We start from the raw sequence: 9781 nt of genomic DNA on the forward strand, positions 1-9781 counted from the left end.
TTCATTCTCAAATTAAAGCTGTTTGTGAGTTTCAGCACAGCTATTCGCTTTTCTGTCTTCTTTGTTGTTGTGTAACTCTAGGATCCCTAAAGGAACATCTGTTTATATAGGCCAGTGAAATGGGTAATCTATTACAGTGATAAGAGAGAAAGTCAGGTAGCTACGTAGCAGTCTGCCAGCAGCTCATCTTTTTTTGTCTAATGGGAGCCGGGGTTCAGTGTTCACTGTGAAATGAAAGTAAAAATAAGCAGCGTCTACCTGAAGGCTTTACTACATGTCTGTTAACATACTGGTAGGAAGGCTTCCTCTGTAATTAAATGTCAATGTTTTTTTTTTAACTCAGGGAATTACACAACCATACACTGGAATCAAAGGATAAACCTTGGCTTAAGATAAAGGCTTCCGCGTGGCATTATGGAACAGTGTAGAGTGAAAATACCCATTTCTGCGCAACTAGCGCTAATCCTATAGCGACTACCCTGCAAACTACACCAATCCTGCATCTGAATAAGACATAAGGGCAAATCAAACATTCCAAACAAAATATATACAAATATATATAGACAAAGGGTACAATATTTAGGCCTTGTACTATAAATATATGGGCAGCTTTTTACTTTTTTTAGTTTAATGAAATCACTCTGCCTTATAAGAATGTGTATTTAATATGATTGAAACATATAATGGCTTACCCCAAAGACTATAAAATACACAGGACAAGTGACTTGTATAGTTTTAAATGAGGAAAAGTCTAGCGTTCAATATGGCAAATAAAGCCCTGCCTACTAGTACAGGAGCCATTCATTAGCTATGTTTCTATCTAAAGATGCACAGAAATTTATGTGCTTAACATATACTGTAAGACATTCAAATAAAGCAGCGTTTCCATCCAAGTAGTCAAAAAGAACAAAATTGTCACTTCCTGATTAGCTGGTGCCAAATATCAAAAGTAAATACTGCACTAGGAGAAGCTGTGTGAATCTTTTCTTTTTTTAATAAATGAATTGCGCCTCAGAAGACAAATGCTGATACGCAGTAAGCATGTGGTGGTGTTTAAAGGCGTGAGACACGGAGCACAGACACAATTCTGGAGGTAATTAATAGTATAATAACACTAATACTGGTGTTTTCAGTTGTTTTACGGTGTGCTCAGCCTGCTGGTTTGTCCATTCACACATATTTTTACCATCACATGATCTCTTAAAACAAAATCACATGACTTTGTTTAATGCGCAAACTAGAATTTTTCCATTATATCATGTCATATCCAAAATGCGCATAAAAAGAGGTGGATGGAAACGTAACTAATGATCGCTATAGACTGATGATTCTCTAGGGGAGAAGCTCACCCATACGTAGGCTTTTTGTTGGTCAACAAATACACTTGAATCTCTGTGAATAGTTACTTCACAAACATTAGAAATATATCAAAATAAATCTTGAAATCTGTACTTTAAATGATGCAAATACACTTGAAAACTATTTTTTTGGTTTTGCAATTTGTATGAAATAAACGTAAAATACAGTCTGTCTTGTCAAACGCATGTCACATGACAGCAGCAACTACTTAACGTAGGCATGGGATGATAAATGTTTTCAAGGTATAGAGTGATTAGGAAAAGTCAGGGTTTTAAAACCAGCAAAACTTTCTGCTATACCGTTCCTAAGGTATGTGTTAGATTTGTTTATTTATTTTCGTTTTCTTTTTTTAGGACAACAGTATCTCCAGCAGAAAAAAAATGCCCTTTTAAATTGTAAAGAAATCTATTTTTAAAACTAATGAAGACAGAAGTCAATGATTCATTTGTATTACTCAGCCTGGCCTGTTTACTGCTTCAAATTATTGTAAAATAAAATGTTTTTCAAAATAAAATATATTGTAGTAAAAGAATTTTATTTTTTTTATTTTACCCAGACATTTAAAAAGAATATATTTTAGAGCAGTAATCTCAATAGCGTGAAAGCGTGATATGTTTATCCAAGGTTATCATACCATCGGAATCTTAAAAAAATGTCAATGTCATTTTTGGAGTAGATTTACTATCAAGACCAAGTTGTGCATTACTTCGGAAGACCAGTGTGATCTGATGAGCATTATTCAGAGTATGATCATATGTAACATGGCCATAAATGAGGTCGGTGTCGTGATCTCGTTCTTTTAGAGTGCGCATGTGCATTAGCTTGGGCAAGTTGAAAATATGCTGATTTTGTTCGATTTGAACGTTTAGAAATAAAACTTACGATACAGTTGTTGTTTAGTTTTACTGCCGATTTCAAATATGTAATGAAATCGTAAGCTCAGCAAACAGTTTTACAAAGGTTCATGTTTTCACATTCAGCCGAGCATACTGCCCGAGAGGTATTTCAAAGATGGCCGCCGAATGAAATGACTTGCCTTAAAGGGACTTTGCTCATCCACTTTATACTTTTATGTCCGAAAAAAGTAAAGTCTGACTTTTTTGCTGTATATTTCATATATTTTATTTGTATTCTAAAGATAAACAAAAACTTAGGGATTTAAACAACATGGGGGTGAGTAATTAATACACCAATTTAGATGAATATATTGCAACTAATGAATTTGTCATTTCCTAATCATAGTAGTTCAAACCTAGTATGGATCCTGAATGAAACACTGAGAGGTTCTGATGCTAATATTAGAGCATAAGCACACAAGACTATTTAAAAAAAGAGCAATTTGTTCACTTATATGACATCCCTTCTCTGACTATACAGAGTTGCAGCAAAAACAAACTGGTGAACACTGCCAAAAACTGCATATGGCACACAAAGTTTCCTCAGTTTTGCCAGTGCTGATTAGAATTCAAATTACTCTCATAAATCTTTATTATTTGTAGCATTTGAAGCCATTTCAGTTGCAGTATGATGAACCCCTGCTACATTACAACAATAACTGTTTTTCAATTTTTATCCACATGACTAGTCATGTCAAACCATATAAGAAGGCAACTATTATAACTACAATATGTATTAGCAATTTACTTGAAGAGAAAAGAAAAATCCATACAAATTCTCTTAAACTGTGCTGCTATTTTTATGCTTTTTTCCAATTAGGAGGCAATTTGGAGCTCCAGCACAAGCAACATTGACAGAGTCCCAAAAAAATGATGAAAACAGATTCAAACGAATGACTCTCATATTGCTTGCCATCGAATAAACAAATAGAGATGATTAACTGTGCAGGGCCAGTGATGAGAGGGGACGGGAAAAAATGCAGCATGCAGAATGCAACCGGCACAGTTGTGGCCCTTTATTGTGTGTGTGCTCTTGTGTGTCAGTCACACAGCACTGCAAAAAAAGGGCACGCGGAGAGAGAAAGAGAGAGAGAGAGAGTGAGAGAGAGAGGGGAGAGAGAGAAAGAAAGACAATAAGAGAGAGGAAAGAGAGAAAGAGGGGCTCAGATGGAGAACACAACATGAGTCTGCAGGCCTGTACCCAAGGGACACACACACAGTCACTGAGCCTAGTACATTCTGTATTTGTTGTGCTGGGGGAAGGGGCAATACTAAACACACACACACACAAACACACACACACTATTCTGTATCTTTTTGTTCCCCAGTTTCTACATCTCTCTTTCTCTCAGTTTATGATAGAGTCATTTCTTACAGGTTCAAGTCTCTTCCTCCAATTATCCCTGTCTCTCCATCTGTTTCCCGAGCTGTCTTCTACTTTTCCACTCCGTTTACATCTTTACTTCTTTCTCACTGTCAATTTCTCTCTTTTTTGAGGCTGCTTCGAGATCCTTTCATCTGAAACTCTTCCCTTCGTTTAATTTCATTGGGGGTTTTTTCAAACTTTTCCTGATTTATCAGCAGATTTATGGAGTTATTTTTGTTTCTTTATCTTCTTATCAAAATATTATGTTTTTTTTTTTTTTGGGGGGGGGGGGGGTGGATAAAAGTTTTTTTGTTTATTTGAAATTTTTAATTTTTAAAATTACAATGAATGTACCTAATTTTGGTAGACACAAAAAGACACAAACTTAGCCCAGCATACTTTTTAACATGCAAGCAAAACATTTCAACTTGAAATCAAAGAGTCTAGATGTGCAATATATGACAGCAGAACAAAAAGCAAAATGAATGAGTGTGCAATGAAAATTGTGGTAACTGCATAGTAGGACAATAGTTTATTTTTTGTGATCCAAAATATTTTATTATCATCACAGTAAAAAAAAAAATCAGAAATCAGCTGGGATGCTGGAGGGAAAAAAAGTAAATTAATGGCTGTTTCATTACATAAATTTAACGTAAAATCACTGACGTTAAATGACAGAGATGAATCGTAAAATAACAGCCGATAAATTAGAGGAATTTACCATAAAATAATGGCCGTTCAATTACAGACATTTACCATAAAATAATGGTTGTTAAATTACAGATATTTACTGTAAAATAACAGACGTTAAATGACAGAAATTTACCGTAAAATAACAGATGTTACATTACAGAAATGTATCGTAAAATAACTGACACCAAAGTACAGAAATTTACTGTAAAATAACAGACATTAAATTACAGACATTTACCATAAAATAATGGCCTTTAAATTACATATATTTACTGTAAAATAACAGACATTAAATGACAGAAATTTACCGTAAAATAACAGATGTTAAATTACAGAAATGTATTGTAAAATATCTGCAGCTAAATTGCAGAAATTTACTGTAAAATAACAGACATTAAATTACAGAAATTTACTATAAAATGGCCATTAAATTACAGACATTTACTGTAAAATAACAGATGTTAAATTACAGAAATTAACCGTAAAATAATGGACATTAAATTACAGAAATTTCCTTAAATTTGAATTTCCAATAAATTTCTGTAATTTACCATCTGTTATTTTATGGTAAATGTCTTTATTTGAATGGCTGTTATTTTACGTTACGTTACGTTTACATTTTAAAAAAACATAAATTAACAGATTTTTTTACAGTGTTTAACAAACATTTTTAAATTAAATGTGTATAGTTTATATCTTTTTTTATTATTATGTACTTAATTTTTCCCTAAAAGTAAATATTTTGATTGAATAAAACAGAAACAAATCTATCTCCATACAGATTCAGAAACCGAAGATATGTTGATCAAGTATCTAAACTCTAGCTATATTGATTTACATGAAGAACGGGGGTGATAATCAGTTGACTCCCTCTTCTTCCCTTCCCCAACCCCCTTTTATCCCTGTCACGGGTGAGATTAATGGCAGTCATCTCCACAGCTGCCTCTTGACCTCCAAGGTCCAAATGAGGAGACACCCTGCCATTTGAACAATGCACAAACACACGAATGCCCACAACAATACAGCTCAACACATTTCTTCATCTTTATCTGAACAAATGCCAATACCACATATAGCGAGAACTGCAAACTACAGCTGTGCAGATGGAAAAAAAATCTCTCTTATTATTAGACAGTGTAAAACAAACAGCCTGGCACACACACAAACACAAACCTGAAAAGGCTCAGACCACAAACAGCTGAATTTCAACAAAGGAATGCTAGAGAATTTCAAATAGATAAATATGCTAATACTGTTTTCATGGATTTCCAAAAACATGAAGTGGAACTAAAATGAGGAGCTAGCGCTTGGCATTTTTTAGTGACACTTTAGTCTTCACAACTACAGTATGCACATACATATGAGTGCATCACACATATGTTGTATATTTTAATATTGCATTCGGGATTGACATTTTGACTCTTACTTTGCAAGAGAGCATAAGAAACTTTTAAGATTATTAAACTATTAAGTGTGTAGCATGAAAGAAATTTGAACATATATCTGGCTTGTTGTCAGTGTCATTTGACCTGTCATGTGACAATTAGGCATGGGGAGATAATCGTTTTCAAAGTATACCACGGTTTGGAAAAGTCAAGGTTTTAAAATTGTCAAAATTTTCTACTATATCATTCCTAAGGTATGTGTAAGATTTTTTATTTACTTTTTTTTTTTTTTTTTTTAGGACAGCAGTATCTCCAGCAGAAAAGATATCCTACATTTAAATTGCAAAAAAATAAAGTCGGTGCCAATAGCCTAGTGGTTAAAAGCGCCAACATATAGTACCATAGTGTTCATGGCAACCTGAGTTCAATTCCCAGCTTGAGGTCTTATGCCAATCCTTCCTCTCTCTCTGCTCCCAGTACTTTCCTGTCTTTCCTTCACTATCATGTCTCAATAAAAGATGAAAAACCCCTAAATAATTAATAAATAATTGTAATATTCGAAATTATTGAACACAGTAGAAGTTAATAATTCATTTAAATTATTCAGCTTGACATGTCTACTGTTCTAAAATACTATAAAAATTTTTTCAAAATGAAATACTTTGTGTTCAAATGGGAAAAAAGTAGTTGCTTTTCTACCCAAACATTTAAAACGAATATCTATTTAGAGCAGTAATCAGAATACCATGAAAACTGTGATATTTTTTCCAAGGTTATCATACCGTCAGAATCTTATACCGACCCATGCCTATAGTGACAATGGGGCTTAATGAAGTGTACATCCAGGGGCAGATTTAACCAGTAAGCAAGGTAAGCAGCCGCTTATGGCCGCTTAGGGCCCCAAGACATCTGAGGGTTTCCAATAAATATCTAGAAGTGCAAATTATACCTATATATATATATATATATATATTTACATACAACATCATTTTCTATTTTTCTATCATATTGTGTATAGTGAGAGTCAAATACATTTACATCATTAAATATTATTTAATATACAATCAAATATAAAATTATTAAAAATTTATGTAATGTTATGTAATTATAATATTATAAAATAAAATATCCACCACCTCAACCATGAAGCAGTCCAGCAATCAAATTTATAAACAGTATTTATCATTTTCAGTTGTAAATTCATTTTAAGAAAATTGCATTAGGATAAAATGTAGGAAAAAAAATTGAGTGACATAAAAAAATAATTATTATTAAAGTAGAACGAGTGCATTTTAGGACTTGAATCCCATGGCTGAAGTTTCTTAGGCCCCCTAAATGACCAAATTCGCCTCTGTGTACATCAGAAGCAAACTTCAGAATCTTGCCAGAAGTATTAAGAAATCCAAATTCTTCTCAGTTCTTCTTTTATGAATACTTCATTAAATTTGACATACTACTTGGCACACATCTTGTTTTTGCATACTACATAGTTATGTAGGCGTATTTGGACACATGGAATGGTTCTATTTTAATTTCTCCATGATTCCTTGCAATACATTTCCCTCCCTAGTGAACAACAAAATCTGGAATTGGATAAAAGCAGAGGGATTCTAACACTTTAAGTAAAAAGCTGATTTTTTTTTCCAGTCAACATACTGTACTCTTACAGACCTTCCAGATCTAGACATTTAGAGTGTAATCACAAAGTTCAGTTTTTTCGGATTGTTTGATCTCGAGCAAAATTTTTATTATACATTTAGACCTGGTTAACTTTACGCTTTCATTTTTTAAGAATGAACCTGACGATATAACAAAACTGCATTTATGATATGTATTTTGTGACAGAACATACCGGATATCCAAAACTGTGCTGTTTGATGGGCTGAACACACACACATGCAATGATATTTTCATCACATAAAAACTCATAAAGATCTTATAAAATTTGTAAGACGCTAGCAGAATGAGTCATAAGTCAAAACGGCAGAAGAGATTCCTACATCCCACTCACAAATGAGCATCTGCTTCAGGAAGATACATTTCCAAAGTCTATACTGAACTGTAATAAGCAACATTATGAAAATGACATAAAAATCACATTTTATGGAATCATGTTTTTTTTTTTTTTTTTTTTGGTTTGTTTAGATCATGGATACCCAAACCCGGCCCTGAAGGGCTGGTATCCTGCATATTTTAGTTCCAACACCAATTAAACACACATGAACCAGCTAATCAAGCTCTTTAGGTATCCGAGAAACTTCCAGGCAGGTGTGTTGAAAGAAGTTGGAGCTAAATGCAGGACACCAGCCCTCCAGATTAAGGTAAAGGTGGTTTTATATTCGCACATTTGTTCAGTGTCAACTTGTGATATGTTCCCTATATTGTTTACCATGGTACTTTAAATATTCGGTCAGAAATCACATGTAAATATGACTTCAAATCAACATTAACATCATTTATTTGACTGTAAACAATGTTGAACTTTGATAGTCTTCGGCTGATAATATTATTTCACTATTTAAAATGTGAAAATAATATTTTTGTGAAGTTTTATTATTTAGGAGAAAACTAACTTTATACCTTAATGCCCCCCAGGACCGAGTTTGGGCACCCCTGGTTTAGATGATCCGTATTGTGTTCATATATTTTAGTCCAACCACATCCGAACACTTTCTCAGTGCTCTCACTTCACATGGTTCGGATAAGCATCCACACTTCTTCAAATGAACTAACAGAGCAATAGCTGTTTAAATTTATCAAGAAAGCTTTTTTGAGTTTGCATTAATCCCTTGTTTTAGGATTAGACTTCAAAACTAATATACAAATACATCTGCAAAGTTTTTAATTGGTTATCCGTAGAAACCACAATCTTGCTGCTGGGCTCAGAACAGGTGCAATTAAACCCAACATTGGTAAAAGACATCTAATAATCTCTTCTTTTTTCATCCAATGCTATTTTCTCCCTTGCTTAATAATTATCAATTTGAGCCTCATCTCATAAACAGATGGCACAGCTTGAAGAGCAGAATTAAACGGCCAGCTAGTATCTCCAAGATGCTCGAGTAAATCCAAATCCCAAGACAACAGCAGATGCACTTATCATGCGATGGCAAGCATGAAATACGCGGCCCGTGTTGGGAATTGCACTGACAAGTCTTGTATATTTGAGACTGATTTGGGACAGTAACCCCTGCGCAGAGGAGCCCAGAGCGGGACCTCCGAACTGCAACAATCCGCTGTGACACGAAACTGCGCTCGTGCACTGACTGTCGCAATACGTGCACCTCGACATCCCCAAAGGACATCGGTAAACGAGGGAGCATTACGTATACAACAAAGAGAAGAAATCACAGCGGGTAGAATCTGAACAATGACGCGCGCGAGCATCAACATAATAATAACACTGCGGAGGAAGACACATGTATGCGTGAAATAGATCGACAAAGCGCGTGCTTGTGCAGTTATTAAGCATGTTACTAGAGCAAACGGAGTCAGCTGAGGTGCAGGTGAGTGACGCAAACTAATGAGGGAAAATAACGACTATTAGCATATATAATAGCAGAAAAGCCCGTAAACAGGAACAAAAAGAAGAACTTTAGGAGAAGCTACTTTAATTTTGGTTTAGTCTAACTGTTAATGGCTTTACGTGGTTTCTGTCACATTTCATGCTGACGCGCTGAAGGAGAAATGCATATGTCGGTGTGTTTACACAAGCTGCGCACTTTTCTATACATCCCTACATATGTTTTCTTTAATTAAGCGTCCATGACAAGTTAACTTCCAAAGTGTGTATAGCCTGAATAAATAGTCTTACCTGTTTGCGAGTACAGGAGCAGCAGGAGAGGAAGCGGAGCCCAATACTTCCAAACAGAAGAAAATGCCATCATCATGTGTGTGTTATTCCGATCTCTCAGTTTATTCCTCTTCCTCTGATGGGAATTAGAATAACATGAGCGCGCAGGCTTTCACCTACGAGTTGTGTCTTTCCTCAACTCCAGTGTTCGCTGGAATCGGTTGTGTGTTACATACTAGTACTCACACACACACATACACATGCACGCTCTCAATGAAAGATGAAATGT

The 9781-nt window shown here is 34.7% G+C and overlaps 1 protein-coding gene and 1 long non-coding RNA gene across 3 annotated transcripts in view; one reads left to right on the forward strand and one right to left on the reverse strand.

Moving 5' to 3' along the window:
- The window catches only part of cadm4 (cell adhesion molecule 4), a 330099-nt gene extending 320318 nt beyond the window's left edge, over positions 1 to 9781 (reverse strand). Inside the window, exon 1 of one of the 2 annotated variants that reach the window (XM_087285659.1) lies at positions 9514 to 9781. In XM_087285659.1, coding sequence (XP_087141785.1) covers positions 9514 to 9589 — 76 coding nt within the window. In that variant the 5' untranslated portion in view covers positions 9590 to 9781. 2 annotated transcript variants of the gene reach the window in all.
- On the forward strand, positions 7834 to 8819 carry si:ch211-79k12.3. The gene is given in 2 exon segments (NR_186760.1): positions 7834 to 7878; positions 8021 to 8819. It is a non-coding gene; the product is annotated as a si:ch211-79k12.3 (long non-coding RNA).

The sequence above is a fragment of the Danio rerio genome, chromosome 16, assembly GCF_052040795.2.
Source record: "Danio rerio strain M-AB ecotype USA chromosome 16, GRCz13ab, whole genome shotgun sequence".
In the NCBI taxonomy this organism is placed as follows: Eukaryota; Metazoa; Chordata; class Actinopteri; order Cypriniformes; family Danionidae; genus Danio; species Danio rerio.